The sequence below is a fragment of the Mauremys reevesii genome, linkage group 24 (assembly GCF_016161935.1).
Source record: "Mauremys reevesii isolate NIE-2019 linkage group 24, ASM1616193v1, whole genome shotgun sequence".
Lineage (NCBI taxonomy): Eukaryota > Metazoa > Chordata > Testudines > Geoemydidae > Mauremys > Mauremys reevesii.
The window spans coordinates 15101275-15123056 of NC_052646.1; the positions used below are offsets into that span (position 1 = coordinate 15101275).

The window sequence follows — 21782 nt, forward strand, 5'->3', positions numbered from 1 at the left end:
TGCCGGCTCTGGGGGGAACCTCTGGGGCGGGGTGGGGAGACAGTGGAAAGGGGAGGGGGTGAGCCTCCATATATCTGCCTTGGCTGGTTAGACTATGAGCTCCTTAGGGCAGGGCCTGGCCCATCAGGGCTCTGATCTCAGCTGGGGCAGGGCCTGGCACAACAGGGCCCTGATTTCAGCTGGGGCAGGGCCTGTCTCTCACTGTGTATGGGCAGCACCTGGCACAATGGGGGCTCCGAAGTTGGTGTCTTGTTTCCCCCTGTAACAGTCCCTAATGCTAACGAGTCTGGCAGGGGAATGGGCAAGACCACGGGGTAGTTTGGAGACATCGCTGTGGGACAGTAGAAGCCAAATGGAAAACTGCCTCACCGTGCCAGGGGTGCCCTTGGCAGCTCCCTCACCCCCCATTGGCTTGGAGACCCTGATGCCAGGACTAGAGCTTGGAGCCTGCTGTCAGGGAGGATCAATTCCCCCCCCCCTTCCCCCGCCCAGGGAGTCTTGTCCCTTGGGGGGGCACAGTGTCCTGCCGGGGTCTGTTGTCACCCACGGAGAGGCCTCCCTGCTGGGGTCCACACTGGGGCAGGGGACGCTGGTCTGCATTGGAGACTGGAGGTGATTCATGGCAACAGGTGGATCCAAAGCTGCCCCTTTCGTGTGCACATTGCCAGGGGCCTGCTCTGTGTCTTCCCTGCAATGCTCATGGAGAGCAGCCACCAAGCCCCAGAGCAGGTAGGTCCTTCTGGCTTGACCGTCCCCGAGTTGGGTGAGTTCAGGTTCCCGCTCCAGCCGGCCCAGGGTGCTGGATGAGCTGTCTGACTTCTGGAGCCATGGGTCCCATGTTGCTAGAAGAGCTGGGGGTCAGCCCTTGAGGCTGCTGTGAAATTGGCCAGCCAGGCTGTGGCTGGGAGGACGACTGGGCTGGTTTGGTGAAGTGCTGCTACTGTGCTGTGGCATGGGAGCTGTAGTTCAAGTCTGTTGTTTGTGGCCTGGGCCATATTTTACATGATGCACTGCCACCTCGCCTCTTGGGGAGGGATAGCTCAGTGGTTTGAGCATTGGCCTGCTAAACCCAGGATTGTGAGTTCAATCCTTGAGGGGACCACTTAGGGATCTGGGGCAAAAATTGGTCCTGCTAGTGAAGGCAGGGGGCTGGACTCGATGACCTTTCAAGGCCTGTTCTAGGAGATTGGTATATCTCCAATTATTATTACCTCTTGGTGAGTGCATTGTGGGAGATGTAGTTTGGCTGGCTCATGCCCCCTTTCTCCTAAGGAATATAATCCACATTGATAGTATATCAGACTACAACTCCCAAGATACACTGTGGTGGCTGAGTAAGCGGGATGCATCATGGGAAATGTAGTCCAGATCATGGAGAATGGGGTCAGAATAAGAGAGGCACTTGAACTACAATTCCTGTGATGTACTCTGGGCCTGAGCCATAGGGGAGAGTGGTGCAGCCTGGGGGATATAAGTTGGATGGATCATGTCCCCATTCTTGTGTGGAATGCACTCTTGGTATTTTGCCAGTGATACACTCTGTTCTTTTGAGAGAGGAGAGTACAACTCCCAAGATGCACTGTGGTGGCTGAGCAAGAGGGGTGCATCATGGGCAATATGGTGCTGTAACAAAGCCCAGCTCATGGGGTATGTGAGGCAGCTGAACTACAATTCCCATGAGGCACTGGGGCTGAGGCAGAGAGGAGAGTGGTGCATCATGGGAGTTGTAGTTTGAATGGCTTGTGCTCCTATTTTTCTCCTAGGGGAAGTATTTCCTGTAAACAGTCTTTTGACATGATGCACTCCATCCTTTCCACAAGAGGTGAGTTAACTCCAGGGGCAGAGCGAGAGGGGAGACTGGTGCATCATGGGAGATGTAGTCCAGCTAAAGTGTCCAGCCCAGAGAGGAGAATGGGAGTGTGATGCACCTGAACTAGACATCTTATGGGGCACCAGGATGTGCCATTTCTGTTTTTTTTAATGGCCAAAAATAAATTCTGTAGGGAAAGTCCCCCACCGTCCTGCTGTTGGGCAGCTCTAGTGCCAGCTGCGGGCGCCACTGTGCCCCAGTGGAGATGCTGCTGTTTGTTCTTTGGAGAAATGGCAGGGGTGGTGTTTCCAGACCCCGCTTGTGGGGGAGGGCAGTCTTGGGGGACTGATGGTGCCAGCGCCTGGCAGCGCTGAGCTGCAGCCATAAGAACGGCCATACTGGGTCAGACCAAAGGTCCATCGAACCCAGTATCCTGTCTTCTGACAGTGCCAGTGCCAGGTGCCCCAGAGGGAATGAACAGAACAGGGAATCATCGAGTGGTCCATCCCCTGTCATCCATTCCCAGCTTCTAGCAAACAGGCTAGGGACACCCATCCCTGCCTATCCTGGCTAATAGCCACTGATGGACCTGTCCTCCAGGAACTTATCTAGTTCTTTTTTGAACTCTGTTATTGTCTTGGCCTTCACAACATCCTCTGGCAAGGAGTTCCACAGGTTGACAGCCAGCCGAGAGGATTGAGAGCAGGTGCTGGCAGCAGCTGGTTGGAGTTCGTCAGCAGCTGAAGCCTTCCTAGCCGGCATCGAGTCAGTGGCTTCAACCTGCCTGGGGCCTTCCCCCCGGGGGGGGGGGGGGAGCAGGTTTCTCTGGGGGCTAGGGGCTGCCCACCAGCTTGGACTGAAGAGGCCTGGACTCTGGCAGGCTGCAACACCCCTGTTCCTAGCACCCACGGGGGGCTCCAGCGCAGCTAGCATGGGGCAGCACCTGCTCTTGTATCCTGGCGCTGGCTCAGACAGCCGGAGCTTTGAGCTGGGGTGAGTGCAGGCCACGTCTCTGAGGTTGGCAGTATTTGGTTCCCAGGCAGGGATCAGGGCCCCTTTGGGCCAGGCGCTGCCCAGCTCCTGCCTGTTGCCTGTGCTCATGGGATCCTTAGCTGGAGGCAGCAGGCAGGGGTTCAGATCTGTGGCTGATGGGCATCTGCCCCTTGACCACCCAGTGCTGGAGCCCAACCAGGCCAGAGACATCATCTGCCCCCTGGGACATACCAATGCTCCTTATAACCCCCCCCCCCCATGTGTGTTCCTAGATAACCCCTGCAGAGGTATATCAGGGCCCTGTATATAGGTAGAGGGAACTGGGGGTGGAGCTGAGCGTCGGCCGGGGTCGAGGGAACTGGGGAGGAGCTGAGCGTCGGCCGGGGTCGAGGGAACCGGGGACGGAGCTGAGCGTCGGCCGGGGTCGAGGGAACCGGGGACGGAGCTGAGCGTCGGCCGGGGTCGAGGGAACCGGGGACGGAGCTGAGCGTCGGCCGGGGTCGAGGGAACGGGGGATGGAGCTGAGCGTCGGCCGGGGTCGAGGGAACCGGGGATGGAGCTGAGCTTTGGCTAAGATCTGTCAGCTCAACATCCCCATCCTGGCCATGTCTTGGCTCTAAACCGCCCTGGGAAGGAACCTGCCAGATGGGATGTGTGGTGATTCTGGAACCGCTACAGAGGAGGAGGAAGTGGGGTTTCCATGGGCAAGGCCAGTCACCTCCACCTTGCTCCCATCAGTGGTTTGAGCATTGGCCTGCTAAACCCAGGGTTGAGAGTTCAATCCTTGAGGGGGCTATTTAGGGATCTGGGGCAAAAATCTGAGTGGATTGGTCTTGCTTTGAGCAGGGGGTTGGACTAGATACCTCCTGAGGTCCCTTCCAACCCTGATACTCTATGATCTATTCCTTCCTTGCTAGCCAAGACCCCACCCCATCCCCCCTAGTGCCCAAGCCAATGGGGCCCATCCCCAGCCCAGGGGTCGCCTGCTGTCATACTTGGGCTTTCCCAGGAGACCCAGCCATGGGGTAGCCCCAATCTCTCCCCATCTCTGCTGGGGCCTCCAAACCAGCCATGGGCGCCTAGAGCATCTCCTATGGCACCCACCCATGGGAGGCACCTCCCTCAGGGCTGCAGGGAGAGGAGCCCAGGCAAACCCCAACCAGGGGCAGAGCCCAAGGGGTGAGAATCTGCCCAGAGTCAGGCAGGGTTTAGCTCCACTTGTGGGACAGGGACAAATGCATGAGTCAGATGGATGCCCCCACTTTATTTCCATGGCCTCCTCCCACCCCATGGCACCCTCTAGGGGCCGGGTAAATAGAGCGTTTTCCTGCGGGGATCCAGCCGCCGCCGCACGGTGACCATGACAGGAATGGCTTCTTTTGCACGAGGCACTGTGGCAAACTGCGACGGAGAGGAGATGGGTTGGGGGGAGGGCACCCTGAGGGGCTGAGCCTGGGCACCCAGCTCCCCTCAGGACACCCAGCACCCCCAGTGCATTAAGCCCCTCATCCCTCCAATACATCCAGCCCCCCCCACAGTGGACCCAGCGGCCCCAGACATCCAGCTCCTCCAGTGCACCCAGTCCCAGTTCACTCAGCCTCCCCGCTCCCTGCACACCCAGCTGCCCCATGCACCCAACCTCCAGGTCCTGATGTCCCCCCACCCCCACTCACTGTGTAGGGGGGGCTCCAGGGCCCAGGGCCCGCTGCATTGAGGGCCCGCACGTGGATCCGGTACTGGGTCCCAGGGCTCAGGTTCTGCAGCCGCTCGGGCGCCTGGGCACAGAACCACTGGCTGCGGGTCCCGCTGGGCTCCTGCAGACGCAGCTCGTAGAGAGACACCCAGTCGCTCCCATGGGGAGTGACCCACCACAGCTGGGGGCAGAGGGCAGAGATGAGAACCAGGCACAGAGACCCCCTAATCCCACCCCCCACCCCCAACTGGGCACAGACCAGAGACTCCTGACTTCAGCCTCCCCCGCCTGGTCATGGACCAGAGACTCCCAACCCAAGCTCCCTGACCAGGCATGGACCAGAGACCCCTGACCCTAACCCCCCCCCCCCCGACTGGGCACAGACCAGAGACCCCTTTAAAGCCAGAGCCCACCAAGCCCAGTGCTCCCTTTGAACCCAGGGATCCCAATCCCTGGAACCCCTTTCACCCCCCAGCACTCCTAATCCCAGACCCCCACCTGCGCGGTGGCAGTGCCGGCAACATGCTGGCAGAGGACGGGCGCCCGTGGGGGCTCCATGCAGACGGGCGACTCGGCCCCGCTGTCAGAGGTGTCCCCGTCGCTGCCCTCTGGGCCCAGGGGGGCAGGAGGGGGGCACCGGCAGGGGCGGCTGCCCTGTGGCTTGGCCTCCCGGCGCCCCCCCAACTCCCGTCGGGCCAGCAGCTCCTCCAGGCTACAGTGCAGGCTGCTGGCCCCCACCGGCCCGGCCCCGGCCCCCCAGGCTCTGTCCCCCTGCGTGCTGGAGCTGGCGCTGTCTGTGTCCCAGGGCAGAGACGGGGCCTCGGTGGGATCCATGAGGCTGGGGGGAGCAGGGTCACAGTCAGGGCTCCACCACCTCATGGACTGAGACTGCCCCCCCAGTGCCAGCTGTGACCCAACCCCCCTACCCCAGACCTCCCAGCTATGCCCCCAAATCCTGACCCCCAACACAACCCTAACTGTGACCCCCATATCCTGACCCCCACAACCCCACCCCAGCTTCCCCCTCCAATACCTCAGCCCCCCACCTATGTCCCTCATCTGTAACCCCAAATCCTGAGCCCTCTGAACCCTCCACCACCCCCCTTCCCAAACCTAAGCCCCCATTGACCCCAAACCCTCCACCAACCTCAACTGTGACCCCAAATACACCTCAACCCCCAACCTCTGATGCCACCCCACACCTGCCCCGCTCCCCTGCTAGCCTGAGCCCTCCCTTTCAGCACCACCCTGACCCCAGTGGCCCCTTATGCTGAGCCAGGCCCTACTGTCCCTCGTCCCCTCAAATCCCAAATCTGCCCCCCACACCTGACTGGACTGAGCCCAACCCCCCTTCCAACCCGTAACCGTTCCCCAGGAAGGGAGCCTGGCCAGCCCAGCCCCCTCACCGCTGCAGAGGGGCAGTGAGTGTCAGCTACAATCGCAGCAGGGTGGGGTCTAGTGGGGCGCGGGGAGTTTCTGCAGCTGAGGGGCAGGGCCAGGCGGGTGGTGTTTTAGCCCCATTATGACCTGCATTGGCCTGGCCCCACTGTGACCTGCAGGGGGCCTCAGTTTACCCACCACTATGCCATGTCTATTCAGACAAGCTGTGGGGCAGGGAGTCTGGGCAGCACCCGGTTCGACAGGGCCCTGATCGTCGCTGGGGCAGGGACCATCTCTTGCTGTTTGGCTGGTCATTGCCTGGCACACCACCAGGGCTTCTCAAACTGGGGGTCGGGACCCCTCGGGGGGTCGCGAGGTCATTACATGGGGGTGTCGTGAGCTGTCAGCCTCCACCCCAAACCCCGCTTGGCCTCCAGCATTTATAACAGTGTTCAATATATTTAAAAGTGTTTTTAATTTATAAGGGGTATCGCTAGGGTGACCAGATGTCCCGATTTTATAGGGACAGGCCCAATTTTTCGGTCTTTTTCTTATATAGGCTCCTATTACCCCCCACCCCCGTCTCGATTTTTCACATTTGCTGTCTGGTCACCCTAGGGGTCGCACTCAGAGGCTTGCTAGGTGAAAGAAATCGCCAGTACAAAACTGCACAATGGGGCCCTGATCTCAGCGGGGGCAGGGCCTGTCTCTCGCCGTGTCTGGGCAGCGCCCGGCACAACAGGGCCCCGATCTCAGCTGGGGTCTCCCGGCACTGCCCTAACAGTAATAGCAGCAGGAACGACGGGTGCAGAGCAAATCTGTCAATTGTGGCCCAAGTGTAACCAGCGCAGTGAGGCCTGCCTGAGTCTGCAGAAAGCCCCCCTCCCCCACAACCCCCTAGGGCTCCAGCCCTGTGACCTGCCCACAACTCAGGGAATAAACCCCTTTGGTTTTCATTCCTGAGGGTCTAGCGCCCCCATGTGGCCCTACGTGCTCCATTCCCTTGTTCCCAAAAGACTGTTTTGGACAGAAATGTTCCAGCTGATGCAGACCCTGGAGCCAAGTTTGCCTTAAATCACCTGCCTCTTGCCCCCCACCCTGCAAATAGGCAGAAAGTCGCCCCAGGGAAGACATCGCAGAAACAGCTCTGCCCCAAAGCTGCAGCCCCCCCACATGATGCACCTCACTCCCGACCCGCAGCCCCCCCCATTTCAGGCCAGGAACCTCAGCCCCCAAAGCTGCAGCCTCCCCCAGTGAGGCACCTCACTCCCGACCTGCAGCCCCCCTGTCCCATTTCTGATGATGGTTGAGTGTGGTGCTTTTTAAGGCCCTTTCTCATTGGGGCTGAGCGGTAAGGCCCTGGCCCCTTGCTCCCCAGAGAGCTGGGTTCAAATCCTGCTTCCATCCACTCTGAGCTTTGTTTTCCTGAATCGGTTTCCTCCCAGGCACCGCACACAAACCCTCCGATGGCACAGTCCAGTGCAGGCTTCTCACTAAGGCCCGTCAGGGCCCAGGGCTGGGGAATTGCCAGGTAGCTGGCGATTGGACAGTAAATGAGAATGACAGGCCCCAGCCTGATTCCCTGCCCCCCGCCCCCCCATGCCTAGATTCAGAGGGGAGCCGTGTTAGTCTGGTTCTGTAGAAGCAGCAAAGAATCCTGTGGCACCTCATAGACTAACAGACGTTTTGCAGCATGAGCTTTCGTGGGTGAATACCCACTTCTTCGGATGCAAGCATGCCTAGATTGCCTCCTCTGCAGTGTAGACAGGACCAGCTCCTCCCGCTGCCAGGCCTGCCACCTTCCCTGTGTCCGGGGAACCAGCCAGTCCATGGAAGGGCAGAATCAGGGAAGGGAAAATGTGATGGAAGCGCTCAGAGAGATGAGAGGTGTGTCGGGGGATGGACAAATAGAGGGGACGGGGTGTATTATGGAGCTGGATGGATGGATACACAGACATGTGTGCACCGAGATAGACAGAGCAATAAGGGGTGTATTATGGAGCTAGAGGGGGCGTATGGGTTAGATAGATGGGGTGAATTATGGAGATAGGTAGGTGGGTGAGGGGTGTGTGTGGAGATAGATGGGCAGATAGGTGCAGGTGTATAATGGGCATAGTTAGCTAGCTAATGTGGCATGTGTATGGAGAGAGACAGCCAGACACCTAGCCAGCTGTGTGTGTGTAGGGGGTGGGTGTCTATGCAAATGGGGCTGGTCGGTCTATATGTGCTGAGAGGACTGTCCCACCTGTCAGGGGTGGGGGGACGCTGGTGGCAGAGAGGCAGCCAAGGGGGGGCTGTGGGGGTTGGGGGCCAGATTAGGGGCCAGTGCCGATAAGACGGGCTCTTCATTGAACCCACTGAGGTAAGCGGCCGCATTGCTCTAGGTCTGCTCCGGATCTGGCTGGTGGAGGAGAATTTAAGGCCAGAGGGGGTGTGGACTCAGCGGGGAGGCTGCACCCAACCCTGACGCAGTGCAAGGAGCGGGTCTGCCCCAGAAACACCCCAGGGCCCTGCCCCTCCGTGCCAGGTGCACCAGGTGTGGGCAGGCAGCTCAGCAAGGCAGGATCCAAGCGTGCAGGGGCTGAGTGAGGCGGGATCCAGGTGGGGGTTGAGAGGGTTCGGTGTGGGGCAAGCTGCGTGCGAGCAGCTCAGTGGGGGATCTGAGTGGGGTGGGGGGAGAGGGATCTGGATGTGCAAGGGCTTGTTGGGGGTCTGGGTGCCATGGTAATGGGAATCTGCAGGCGGGTCCAGGTGCAGCTGGTTGGGGCTCAGTGGGGTGGGGATCTGGGTGCAGGTGGCTCATTGGGGTGGTCCAGGTGCAGGGGGAGTGGGGCTTGTCAGGCTCAATGGGCGGGTCTGGATGTGATGGGGTCTGGATGCATGGGGGGTTGGGCGGATGGGGGAGCAGCTCCCTGTACTGTGATCCCTCCCCCTGCAGCTAAAAAGCGATGGGTGGGCAGTTCACAGAGATTCCTACAGCCGGGGGAGAAATCTGGGGGTGGGTCCGTTATAGCCCCGGATGCCGTGCAGGGGAAGAGGAAGTCCCCTCCTCCCCAGCCCAGCTGGGACTAGCAGCTGAGCCTGGTGCAGGGTAGGAGCCACCAGCCGGGTCTTCCCCAGTCCTGCCTCCTGCCCCACAGTGATTTAACTCTCTGCCAGCTGCCCTGGGCACCCAAAACTGCTGGGGAGGGTCGCATGCCGCTCTTGTGCCTTCCCTTTGCTTCCCCTTTCAGAAAGTCATTTTTCTGTGGGGGAGCAAAAAAATCTGCAGGGGACATACATTATGTGCATGCAGAGTGGTGCAGAATAATATCTGGTGTATGAGCTAGAGCGGAGCTTTTGGACAGAGCTGCCTAATCTCAATGGAAAGTTGGAGTAATGGAGCCTCCTCCTCATTGCTATGATAAGAGATCTATCAGTTAGCCAGTTTAAAACCTATTTACCCTAACAGGGTCTCCTGGTCTGTGCCTGGAGTTTGCAGGCCTTGCAATAATACATAATAATCAGGCCATTCATTTCACACCAGGGGCTCAGTGGGAAATTGGCATTTGCCACTGCAACTGAGTGAACATTTTCAGGTCAGAATTTTTTTTTTCACCAAAATCTTGCAGATTTGGGTCAGTCAAAATATTTTCAGAATTTGAGTTGAATTCTCCAAATTGTGTCGGTCGGGAAAAAAAAATCAAAATGTTGCATTTTGTCATTTCCAACATTTTGGAGCATTTTGAGGGGTTTTTTTATTTGAAACACATTTTTTGTTTCGAATTTCACAGCAGTTTTAATTAGAAGACCTGAAAATGAAACAAAATACTGGCAAATGTGAAAAGAATTCATTTTGTGTCGACCGGAATCTATTTTTCTTCTTCTGGTTCAGCTATCCAGTGGAAAAAGCCGTTATTCCCATAGCTCTGTGTGACATCAGACGCCTCACAGAAATCTGTGATGGCGTCAGGTAAGGGGGGATTTATCGACCAAATGATTATTCATTGAAAATGCTGACTTGTTTAAAATGCAACTTCGTAAACAGGGCGGTTCCCATGAATCTTCCAATTTGAAAAAAAAATATTTTGAGCAGGGTGGGAAGTTGCGCTAGTATCAAAATGTTTCATTTTGACATTTTAAAAACGAAACAAAGTCTGTTTTTTCTGGCTTGAGCTGACTCTTTCTATGGCACTTTAAGAACATAGGAACATAAGAATGGCCACACTGGGTCAGACCAAAGGTCCATCTAGATCCTGTCTTCTGACAGTGGCCAGTGCCAGGTGCCCCAGAGGGAATGAACAGAACAGGGAATCATCAAGTGATCCATCCCCTGTCGCCCATTCCCAGCTTCTGGCAAACAGATCCCTGCCCGTCCTGGCTAATAGCCATGTGACGGAGTGGGCGGTTTTCTTGGGTTTTCCATGTTTTCCAGTGGGTTGCATGCAGAGGGAGTGGGACTCAGTGTCCCCGGGTGTTACTGGTTTAACGAGGTGAGAGGAGAGGGAGTTTGTTGGTACAGAGGACCGGAGAGGGAACTCGGGACCCCAGCCGGTGGCTGGGAGGATGGAGACCCCGGTGACTGGTGACCCGGAGACCCAGCTCAGGAGTCGCAGCCGGTTCTGGCCAGTGGAGGGACAATGGGCTGCGAAGAGAGGATCCCGGTGACCCGACCAGCCGGTTCCAGCCAGAGGGGCCAGAGGGGGGCTGAGAGGAGAGGAGACCCAGGCCACCCTGTTTACGACCCTGTTTACCTGGAGAGACGACAATGGACAGAGGGGGCTTGGGGCCAGGGATATCGGAGGCCCAGCTGGGAAGCAGGGGGGCTCGGGCTGGAGAAGGGGAGCAGGCAGAACCCACCGGGGATGCAGGGGGACTGGGATGTGCGGGGCTGAGGGAGGCCAGGCCTGAGGCCCTGAGAGTTTCCTGTGCTGGGTTCACCTCTCAATAAACCCTCCTGTTTTACGCTGGCTGAGAGTCGCTCTGGGCTAGAGAACAGGGGGCATCATCTCCTTTGGGGGTGGAGGCCCCGGGGGTCCAGAGCGAGGGGACTCCCTGAGGGGGCCCACGGCGAGAGACAGACGTGCTAAGCCTCAGAGAGGTGCGGCTCCGGGAGGTGGAGGGGCCTGACCCCGAGAGACTGGGCCCCCGAGAAGGGCTGTCGCACTGAAGGGGAACCCCCCACAGACCGCACGGGGCCAAGAGTGGGCACGACCTGGGAGTCTGTGACAAGCCATTGATGGACCCGATCCTCCATGAACGTATTTAGTTCTTAAGTGAATTAGCCCGGTAAAAAGGTTAAAAAACGAGCGCCCCAAAATGAAAAAAACCCTTTTTGAAATGATCCAAACAGACCGTGTCTGTGGGCCAGAGCCAAAAACAATGGTCGGTTTTCTCGGCTGGTGAAAATTTTCGAGATTTTGGCTTCTTAATTTTCGAATTTGTGAAAATATTTGGGGCCCAGCGCAGCTCCGCAACAGCCCGCTAGGTGGCAGCACTTGACTGTCTGTTGGCGCTGGAGTGAAACAAATGGACTTTATGCAAGTGGGCTGCGACCCTCCCTGGTGCAACCCCCTTGAGATGGGGGCGGGGCATCACCCCCATTTTACAGCGTGGGGCTGAGCCCGGAGATTTAGGCTGGGGTAATCAGAGTTGCCTAGGGGAATTGGACACCATGGCGGGAAATCCTGGTTCTCCCTGACAAATCTAGTGACTTCAGTAGGGCCAGGCTGTTGCTGGCTAGTGCGCGGCTAATTACCCTGAACACTGTCGCCCCATGAAATGTGGCTCATAAATCCTTCGTCTGCTTTGGGAATCTCAGCCCTGTGCTGGGCGCGGCCCCGAGAGCCAGTCCCTGCCCTGGCTGAGATCAGGGCCCCGTCGTGCCAGGCGCGGCCCCGACACAGCGAGAGCCAGGCCCTGCCCCAGCTGGGATTGGGGCCCCGTTGTGCCGGGCGCTTCCCAGATGCAGCCAGAGACAGGCCCTGCCCCGGCTGAGATGTAGGAACTACACCCAGATGTGTCCCCCCCAGCCACTCTTGAATTCACTTCCAATTATTCGTCCCCTCCTTTGACTCCAGATCACGGGAGTGGCCCTGCCGCTCATGGAAAGCCCTCGAGCGAGCATATCCTTGGTTCCATATCTCTCATGCCAGACGGGTGGCTGCTGGAGACACCCACGCCGATGACTATGGCAGAAGCTAGGCTCTCGGCAGACCCAGGCAGCATCGCTGTGTTGGTCACACTTAGGGCAGCTCCCCTTTCTCCCAGCAATGGGCTCAGGCTCTCGGCAGACCCAGGCAGGGTTGCTGCGTCGCTCACTCTCGCTTCCCCTTTTCAAGGTCATCTTCCCATCCCTACCCCTAGAGCCGCGGGCTGTTTTGAAAATGAAAACAGGGATCCCCTCCAGGAGAACAGCTGCTTTGCCAAACCACTGCATACCAGCCAGAGCCCTGCAGAACTCTGCACTCCCTACTTTTGCCAGATCGCAGTCAGGGCCCAGAAATGTGTGTCATGTTTCTGGGCACCACCACAGCTGGTAAACACGGCACCAGCTGGTATCGGCTCATCTCTCTGGCCATGTGAGCCATGCCGTGGATGAGGCTGGGGTGAAGCCCTTTGAAGCCTCGTTATTAGGATTAGCAGCGGTGCTAATTAGAGAGCGTCAGCTCCTCATTAGGTGCGGGTGGGGAGGCCAGCCAGCGTCCGGCTCCCCGTGAATGCTGCCCCTGGCACCCGGGCCGGCTGGGCGGGCTGTTAAAAGCAGGGCGGCTGGAGGGTGGAGACAGCTGGTGTTGGCTAGTGTCCGCCAGAGCAGAGTGTCTGGTTCCAGATCCCTGGCCAGGTAAGGAATCCGAGTCCGCTCTTGAGGAGCAAGGGGGAATAGGGGTGTCTCCAGGGGTGGATGTGGGGGTGGAATTCACCTGCTCCATCCCCACTCGGTCTGCAGGGGAACTGGGCGCACGGAGGCCGGGCTGACGATGGAATCCCTGGGGTCTGAGCTGGCGGCAGGGAGCGGGGGATCATTATGACTGAGTTTTGGAGGGTGGGGGACGGTCCCACATCTGACACTTCCCGGACCCCGGTGGTAGGTGCGTGGGGGTGGGGGTGTTTGGGCAATCTCATCAATCATTTATAGAGAGCTCTTAGCTCCTTGGAGAAATGTGTGCAGGGATACAAAGCTATCTATCTATCTATCTATCTATCCCCAGACACCCCATCTATCTATCTATCTATCTATCTATCTATCTATCTATCCCCACCCACCCCCTCTATCTATCTATCTATCTATCTATCTATCTATCTATCTATCTATCTATCCCCAGACACCCCATCTATCTATCTATCTATCTATCTATCTATCTATCTATCTATCTATCCATCCCCAGACACCCCATCTATCTATCTATCCCCATCCACCCCCTCTATCTATCTATCTATCTATCTATCTATCTATCTATCTATCTATCTATCTATCTATCTATCTATCTATCCCCACCCACCCCCTCTATCTATCTATCTATCTATCTATCTATCTATCTATCTATCTATCTATCTATCTATCTATCTATCTATCTATCCCCACCCACCCCCTCTATCTGTCTGTCTGTCTGTCTGTCTGTCTGTCTAATCTGTTGGGATGGATGGGGAGGGATGGAGGAATGGGGACAGGCGTATATGGGACAGATGGATGGTTGGATGGCTGGGGGAAGAATGGAAGGGGTGTATATGGGATGGATGGGGGGAAGAATGGAAGGGGTGTCTAAGGGATGGCGGGGGGAAGAATGGAAGAGGTGTCTATGGGATGGCTGGGGGAAGCATGGAAGGGGTGTCTGTGGGATGGACGGGGAGAATGGAAGGGGTGTCTATGGGATGGCTGGGGGGAAGAATGGAAGGGGTGTCTATGGGATGGACGGGGGGAAGCATGGAAGGGGTGTCTATGGGATGGCTGGGGGAAGCATGGAAGGGGGGTCTATGGGATGGCTGGGGAGAATGGAAGGGATGGCGGGGAAGCATGGAAGGGGTGTCTATGGGATGGCTGGGGAAGAATGGAAGGGGTTTCTATGGGATGGACGGGGGGAAGAATGGAAGGGGTGTCTATGGGATGGACGGGGGAAGAATGGAAGGGGTGTCTATGGGATGGCGGAGGGAAGCATGGAAGGGGTGTCTATGGGATGGCGGGGGGGAGAATGGAAGGGGTGTCTATGGGATGGGCGGGGGGAAGCATGGAAGGGGTGTCTATGGGATGGCTGGGGGGAGAATGGAAGGGGTGTCTAAGGGATGGCGGGGGGAAGCATGGAAGGGGTGTCTATGGGATGGCTGGGGGAAGCATGGAAGGGGTGTCTATGGGATGGACGGGGGGAAGCATGGAAGGGGTGTCTATGGGATGGGCGGGGGGAAGCATGGAAGGGGTGTCTATGGGATGGCTGGGGGCAGAATGGAAGGGGTGTCTATGGGATGGCTGGGGGCAGAATGGAAGGGGTGTCTATGGGATGGACAGGAGAAGAATGGAAGGGGTGTCTATGGGTTGGACGGGGGGAAGCATGGAAGGGGTGTCTATGGGTTGGACGGGGGGAAGCATGGAAGGGGTGTCTATGGGATGGAGGGATAGGCAGGTACATCTCTGCCCAGTTCCCAGTGCCCAGGTGGCCTGTGCCAGATATGCTAAGGATGGGCCAAGCCATGGGCACTGGACTCCCCCCTGGGCCAGTTGCCAGGAGGTCCAACAGAGTCAGGCATCAAACCCAGGGCAGGTAGCAGTGGGCGGGGCCAGTTCCCCAGGAGTGACACCCCCTTTCCAAATCTGTCTGGGGTTGGTCCTGCTTTGAGCAGAGGGTTGGACTCGATACCTCCCGAGGGCCCTGCCAACCCTGGGATTCTCTGATTCTATGATCTCCCCTCCAGAGCCAGCAGCCCTTAGCCCCGCCCATCACCGCCACCGAGCCCCATGAACCTGCTGAGCATCGTGCTGCTCCTGGGGAACGCAGGTTAGTGTGTGTGTGTGTGTGCGGGTGTGAGATATATATATACACAGAGAACATGACACAATGGGTGTTCCCATACACACTCTAAGGAGAGCGATCAGTTAAGGGGAGCTATTACCAGCAGGAGAGAAAAAGAATTGTTTGTAGTGGTAATGAAAATGGCCCATTTCCAGCAATTGACAAGAAGATGTGAGGAACTGGGGGCGGGGGGGGGGGGGGTTCGGAAATAAGCACGGCAAAGTAGTTTTACTTTGTGTGATGGCCCATCCACTCCCAGTCTTTATTCAAGCCTAATTTAATGGTGTCCAATTTGCAAATTAATTCCAGTTCTGCAGTCCCTCCTTGGAGTCTGTTTTCAAAGTCTTTTTGTTGTAATATTGCAACTTTTAGGTCTGTAATCGAGTGGCCAGGGAGGTTGAAGAGTTCTCTGCCTGATTTTTGAGTGTTTTAATTCTTGACGTCTGATTTGTGTCCATTTATTCTTTTGCATAAAGCCTGTCTGGTTTGGCCAATGTACATGGCAGAGGGGCATTGCTGGCACATCATATGCCATCATGTGCCAGCAATGCCCCTCTGCCACGTTTTGTGTGTATATATAGCTTCCTACCGTATTTTCCACTGCATGCATCCAAGGAAGTGGGCTGTAGCCCATGAAAGCTTATGCTCAAACAAATTTGTTAGTCTCTAAGGTGCCACAAGGACTCCTGTTCTTTTTGCGGATACAGACTAACACGGCTGCTACTCTGAAGCACGTTTCAGTGACAACCATACAACACAATTCTCAGAACTTCGTATGGATTAATGATACACATCTATGGAGAGAGAAATGTCTTTCAGCAGATCATAACCTTTCCCCTGATGCCTCACACGGCCTGCTTTGTATGCAACATCACACTTATATATAAATGAGGAATATGGGGGTTACAGGGCTTTTCCCCAAGGTACAGAATGTCACACAGCCCAACACACACATGGGCATGACCCAGCGCCACGTACACGCACCGTCGCACACGTGGCCGGGACCCAGCGCCACGTACACGCCCCGTCACACACGTGGCTGGGACCCAGCACCATGTACACGTCCCGTCGCCCACATGGCCGGAACCCAGCGCCACGTACGCGCCCCGTCGCACAAGGGGCCGCAACCCAGCACCATGTACACACCCCATTGCATACATGGCTGTAATGGCCATGGCTCAGTCTGCATCTACCAAAGGACAGTCTATATTTAGTTTGTAGTGTCGCAATTTCATCCCCTTCCATCAAGCTTGGGTATCTCCATCTAACAGCTCCCCGCTAGCTCAATCATCAGATATGGACCTGAAATCTACAAAGGGGCAGAGTTAAGGGCAGACAGGCAGGAGGGCGGAGTTAAAGGTGCTCTTTCTTGACCCCCGGAGCTGGGCTGGATGTAGGGCTCCCTGAGGGAGAGTCTCTGGCCTGGGCTCTGCAGGAGGGGCAGCCTGGGGCTGGGGGGGCAGGATCAGATGGGCAGGGCTGTCCCTAGCTATTCTGGGGCAGCCCCCCTGTAGGGGTGTGTGTGGGGCCCCAGGCCTCTGTGGGGAGGAGCGTGGGGGCGGGCCCCAGGCCTCCATGGGGGGGCAGGACTGGCTTGGGGGGCAGGAGGGAACCACTCCCCAGCACTCACCAGCGACGTGGCTGGAGCTGGGTGGCTGCACTCCTGCCGCTGGTGAATGCAGCGCCCCGGCCCTGCTGCAGAGCTATGAGGAGTGGGGGTGGGGCTAGGCAGGGCCATGGGGAAGAGGCGGGGCAGGGGCTGGAGCAAATTCCCTGGTGCCTACGCAGCTGCGTGCTTTGCGTACGGGTAAGGACGGCCCTGCAGATGGGCACTCTGAGTGCCTGGCTTTTCTACTTCTGGCTGTGGCGCTGCCCTGCACTGATCTCTGGCTGTGTATCTGGGCAGCGCCCGGTGCCATGGGGCCCTGATCTCAGCTGGGGCTGGTCCCCCTGCTCAGCCATCACCCCCGTGCATTGCTCAGCCAGCTCAGCCCCTGCTCTCCAGCATCCCAGGAGGGGCCCTTGGGGGCGAGACGGCGATCTGCCACTGCCACTGTATCTGCATCTTGTTTTTCCAGCTGCAGCCTGGGGCAGTTTAAAGCTCAAGGGGCGTCCATGCCACCCCCACGCACAGCCCTGGCAGGCAGCCATCTTCGAACGCGCCAAGTACAACTGCGGTGCCACCCTCATCAGCAGTAGATGGGTCCTGACTGCAGCCCACTGCCTGACTGGGTAGGTGGGGCTGAGTGTGTGTGGGGGGGTGGGGCCCAGGGTGTGGTTTGGGTTACGTAAGAGCGGCCAGACTGGATCAGACCGAAGGTCCATCTAGCCCAGTGTCCTGTCTGCCAACAGTGGCCAGTGCCAGGTGCCTCAGGGGGAATGAACAGAACAGGGAATCATCAAGTGACCCATCCCCTGTCGCCCATTCCCAGCTTCTGGTTCTCCATGAACTTACCGGTTATAGTCTTGGCCTTCACAACATCCTCTGGCAAGGAGTTCCCCAGGTTGACTGTGCGTTGTGTGAAGAACCATTTCCTTTTGTTTGTTTTAAACCTGCTGCGTTACAGACCCCGGATAGCGTCGCTGTGTAAGTGACACCCCCTCTCCCAGCGACGGGCTCAGGCTCTCTGCAGACCCAGCCAGTGTCGCTGTGTTGGTCAAACATGGGGTAGCTCCCCCCTTCTCTCAGCGACGGGCTCAGGCTCTCAGCAGAACCAGGCAGTGTCACTGTCTCAGACCTTTCCCCCCTTTTTCTCCAAAACCACGAGGGCTAGAAAGGCCATTTTTGTTTTAATAGAAAGCTGAGACCCTGCCGGATTCAGGCGTCTCAGTCCGGGGGCAGTGGCCTGAAGGGTGAATCCAGCTCTTTGCTTCCCCTGCAGCCCCATCCATGTGCGCCTGGGGGATTACAACCTGTATGTCCGTGAGGAGACCGAGCAGGACAAAGCTGTGGCCAAAAGCATCATCCACCCCGGCTACAACTGCACGGACCACGACAACGACGTCATGTTGCTCAAGCTGCAGACCCCGGCCAGGCTCAGCCGCTACGTCCAGCCGCTAGGCCTGGCCTCCCGGTGTGCGGAGCCCGGCGAGCTGTGCTCGGTGTCGGGGTGGGCCACCGCCCTCAACGCTCCCGGTAGGGGGGCCAGGATCGGGGCGGGGAGGGAGGCTGTCCCAGAGCCATAGGCATGGGGTGGGGGATGGGGAATCTATCTATCTACCCCCACACACACCCTTTATCTCTCTCTCTCTCTCCCCACCCTCCTCTATCTATCCCTGCCACCCCCTTCTCTCTCTCTCTCTATATATATATTTCCCGACACCCCTATCTCTATCCATCCATCCCCATACACACCCATCTCCCCAGATTCCTGGATTCCAGGAGGAGCTGTAATTGGAGGTGTGGCCGGGCAGATCATCCCCTGTCTCTTGTGGGCTGGCTCTAACGCCGTCCGTCTCGGAGACGGGATACCGGGTTAGATGGGCCCACGGCTGATGCCTCCATCCTCGAGTGCCTACGCTAACCGTGGCCAATCCGTCTCTTCCAGAAAACATCTCCGTCATCCTCTACTGCACCATGGTCCACATTGTCTCCGAGGAGCAGTGCATGGCCAACTTCCCCAGGCATGTCAACGGGAACATGGTCTGCGCAGGCTTGAAGGGCGGGGGCACGGATTCCTGTGAGGTGAGGGTGGATGTGATGGGGCAGAGCAGGGGGCTGGTCGGTGGGGCAAGGGGTGTCTCTGGGGGTCACTGAGGGGTGCGATGGGGAGGTGCATGGGGCTGGTTTGTGAGGAGAGGGGCGTCTCGGGGGTCACTGAGGGGTGCATTGGGGACCTGCAGGGGCTGGTCTGTGGGGTGAGGGGACATCTCTGGGGGGGTCACAGAGGGGGTGCGATGGGGAGGTGCAGGGGGCTGTTCTGTGAGGCGAAGGGGCGTCTCTGGGGGGGTCACTGAGGGGGTGCGATGGGGAGGTGCAGGGGGCTGGTCGGTGGGGTGAGGGGTGTCTCTGGGCGTGTCACTGAGGGGGTGCGTTGAGGAGGTGCAGGGGCTGGTCTGTGAGGTGAGGGGTGTCTCTGGGGGTCACTGAGGGGGTGCGATGGGGAGGTGCAGGAGGCTGGTCGGTGGGTTGAGGGGGTGTCTCTGGGCGTGTAACTGAGGTGGTGAGTTGAGGAGGTGCAGGGGGCTGGTCTGTGAGGTGAGGGGTGTCTCTGGGGGTCACTGAGTGGTGCGATGGGGAGGTGCAGGGGCTGGTCGGTGGGGTGAGAGGGCGTCTCTTGGGGGGGTCACTGAGGGGGTGCGTTGGGGAGGTGCAGGGGGCTGGTTTGTGAGGTGAGGGGCATCTCTGGGGGCGTCACTGAGGGGGTGCGATGGAGAGGTGCAGGGGGCTGGTCTGTGGGGAAAGGGGGTGTCTCTGGGGAGGTCACTGAGGGGGTGCGATGGGGAGGTGCAGGGGCTGGTCGGTGGGGCGAGGGGCATCTCTGGGGGTCACTGAGGGGGCGATGGAGAGGTGCAGGGGGCTGGTCTGTGGGGAAAGGGGGTGTCTCTGGGCGTGTCACTGAGGGGGTGCGTTGGGGAGGAGCCGGGGGCTGGTCTGTGGGATGAGGGGGTGTCTCTGGGCGTGTCACTGAGGGGGTGCGTTGGGGAGGTGCAGGGGGCTGGTCTGTGAGGTGAGGGGGTGTCTCTGGGGGGGTCACTGAGGGGGTGCATTGGGGAGGTGCAGGGGGCTGGTCTGTGGGGCGAGGAGGTGTCTCCTGTGACCCCATGTGTCCTGTCCTCATTTTCTGACACTTTCCCTGTGGGTTCCTCAGGGCGACTCCGGCGGCCCGCTGGTGTGTAACGGGAAGCTGCAGGGCGTCGTGTCTTGGGGCGACGTGCCCTGCGCCTCCACCATGAAACCCGGCGTTTACATGAACGTCTGTAAATACTACGACTGGCTGCTGGCCACCATGTGCGCAAACTGAGCCCCTACCTGCTTACGACTGGGACCCCAGAATAAACCAGGTGCTTCTCCCTTGAGCCTCAGCATCTCCCACCCCCCGCCTTGGCCTGTGCATCCCACGCGCCTGCTCACGAGTGGTTTTTTCCCTCCGTCAATAACTTTGAAAGAAAATTGCTTATTTTTAAAATTCTACTGGAAATTTTTTTCACTTCAGTTCCCCATTTTTTGATAAAAATGCTCAAAACCGACCTCTTTCCCAACGTTCCTTTTGCATTTTCATTTCATTTTTTTTCAATTTTCAAGTCAACCCCCTCCCCAAAAATCTAAAGTGGGAGAGAAGATGGGTGTGGGCTGTTCCTCCTTCACTTTCTCTCCCTTCCTTGGGGGGAATTAGCTAAAAAAAATTTTGGGGGGTAAAAAAGTGAAAAACGTTGAATGTGACAAAATCTTTTTTTCACCCGAGAAAAGGGGGGGAAGTGAAAAAAATTTACTCAAAATTTGTTTTACCGGAAAAATGAGGTAAAAAAGTGAAAAAAGTGTAACTCGACAAAAACATTTTTTTCCTGAATAAAACAGAATAAAAAAGTGAACAATTTTGAATGTAACAAAACCTTTTTTTCCTAGGAAAACTTGAAAATAGCGAAAGACTTTGATCTCAGCAAAACCTTTCTTCACTGGAAAACTCTGTGTGTGTGTGTGCGTGCGTGCGTGTGTGTGTAAACTTGAAAAGTTGGGAATGCAACAAAATCTTTTTCCCAGCAGAAAAACAGGAATAAAGTTTCTAAGGCGGTTTAAACAATTTTTCTCACATCTTTCCCAGTGGGAAAATATAAATAACTGCAAGGAAATGGGGCTTTTTCCTCATCTTTTTAAAAATCTTTGCCTCTTCTTTTTTTTCCAATAAGGAAAAAAATGGCAGAAAATTGGCATTTCCTCTGCTCATCTCAAATGACAATAATGGATTTTGTCTTCTGCAAAATGTTTCATTTTGGAAGGTGTTGGGGGGAGGGGGGATGGGAAATGAAAAAAATGGAAAAAAAATAATGTTTGTTTCTTGTGCAAAATGTTGTTATTTAGAGCTTCAGAGGTTCTGAGGCCAGCAGGGACCCTCTGACCTCCTGTGTCGCAAATGCCCCCAAATACTTCCCAGAGCCGATCTGTCAGAGAAACACCCAGTTGTGATTTAAAAATGGGCCGAGATGGAGCCCCACTGTGGCAGCTCCTGCGTTTAGCTCTGGAGGCCCTGGCTCCCATCCCCTGTGCGTCAGCCAGGTTTGCCCAGGCATCATCACCGCTAGGGCTCAGGCAGCCAGTGGCAGTCGCGTAGGGTAAATCTTCCCTTCACAGGTGCTGACTTAATTTTTCTGGGTGTGTGCTTCACCCCTGCTCTGCCTCGAGGCCCCACCCTCGCTCTGCCTTCTCCCCAAGGCCCTGCCCTCACTCTGCCTTTTCCTGCCCTGCCCTCTCCCCACCCGCCCGCCGCTCCCTCCGCTCTGCCCCCTCCTCTGAGCCAGGGGCTGGTCTAGGCATTTTGCCGCCCAAAGCCGCGGGACCAGCGGCTCCTCCGCAGGCAAGCCGCCGAAGGCAGCCTGCCTGTCTCCCTCGTGGCGCTGGCAGAGCGCCCCCCGCGGCTTGCCGCCCCAAGCACACGCGTGGCGTGCTGGGGCCTGGAGCCGCCCCTGCTCTGAGCGCCTCCCGCGGGGCTCCGCCCAACAGGTGATGCGTGACCAGCTCTGGGGCGGAACCACTGTGGCTGCTGGGTGCTCAGCACCCCCTATTTTATTATGTGGGTGCTTGGGCCCCACTGAGTCAGCGCCTATGGTACCCTTAAAACTGGAGCAGTTCAGTGTAGACGCTACCCATGCTGACAGGAGGGGTTCTCCTGTCGTAGGAATCCACCTGCCTGAGAGGCGGTTACTAGGTTGATGGACGAATTCTTCTATCGACCTAGCGCTGTCTACACCGGGGGTTAGGTCAGTTTAA

The 21782-nt window shown here is 57.4% G+C and overlaps 2 protein-coding genes across 5 annotated transcripts; one reads left to right on the plus strand and one right to left on the minus strand.

The window, feature by feature from the left end:
* The first annotated feature begins 74 nt into the window (after window positions 1–74).
* On the plus strand, window positions 75–20340 carry LOC120390064 (kallikrein-15-like). Of its 4 annotated transcripts, none has more exons than XM_039512338.1 (6): window positions 75–729; window positions 1764–1822; window positions 16936–17089; window positions 17740–17993; window positions 18406–18542; window positions 19669–20340. In XM_039512338.1, exons 1-6 carry the CDS (start codon window positions 620–622, stop codon window positions 19819–19821), a joined length of 867 nt encoding a protein of 288 aa, XP_039368272.1. In that variant the 5' UTR covers window positions 75–619; the 3' UTR covers window positions 19822–20340. The 4 variants fall into 4 exon arrangements, with proteins under 4 accessions (XP_039368272.1, XP_039368275.1, XP_039368274.1 ...); XM_039512341.1 differs by lacking the exon at window positions 75–729 and adding an exon at window positions 14760–14842; XM_039512340.1 differs by lacking the exons at window positions 75–729; window positions 1764–1822 and adding exons at window positions 6085–6186; window positions 14760–14842.
* Window positions 4048–6009, minus strand: FNDC8 (fibronectin type III domain containing 8). Its single transcript, XM_039512353.1, has 4 exons — window positions 5903–6009; window positions 4995–5334; window positions 4477–4677; window positions 4048–4204 (listed from the first exon to the last, which is right to left on the minus strand). Exons 2-4 carry the CDS (start codon window positions 5328–5330, stop codon window positions 4103–4105), a joined length of 639 nt encoding a protein of 212 aa, XP_039368287.1. The 5' UTR covers window positions 5331–5334; window positions 5903–6009; the 3' UTR covers window positions 4048–4102.
* Window positions 20341–21782: the final 1442 nt, after the last annotated feature.

Excerpts from the sequence above, each read along its gene's own strand:
- LOC120390064 (XM_039512338.1), top strand. The coding sequence starts at position 620 with ATGGCAACAGGTGGATCCAAAGCTGCCCCTTTCGTGTGCACATTGCCA. Across the intron at positions 1,823-16,935 it reads CTCCATCCTTTCCACAAGAG|CTGCAGCCTGGGGCAGTTTA; the intron begins GTGAGTTAACTC and ends TTGTTTTTCCAG. Across the intron at positions 17,994-18,405 it reads CACCGCCCTCAACGCTCCCG|AAAACATCTCCGTCATCCTC; the intron begins GTAGGGGGGCCA and ends CGTCTCTTCCAG.
- FNDC8 (XM_039512353.1), bottom strand. The coding sequence starts at position 5,330 with ATGGATCCCACCGAGGCCCCGTCTCTGCCCTGGGACACAGACAGCGCC. Across the intron at positions 4,678-4,994 it reads CCGGCACTGCCACCGCGCAG|CTGTGGTGGGTCACTCCCCA; the intron begins GTGGGGGTCTGG and ends CTCTGCCCCCAG. Across the intron at positions 4,205-4,476 it reads CCTGGAGCCCCCCCTACACA|TTTGCCACAGTGCCTCGTGC; the intron begins GTGAGTGGGGGT and ends TCTCCGTCGCAG.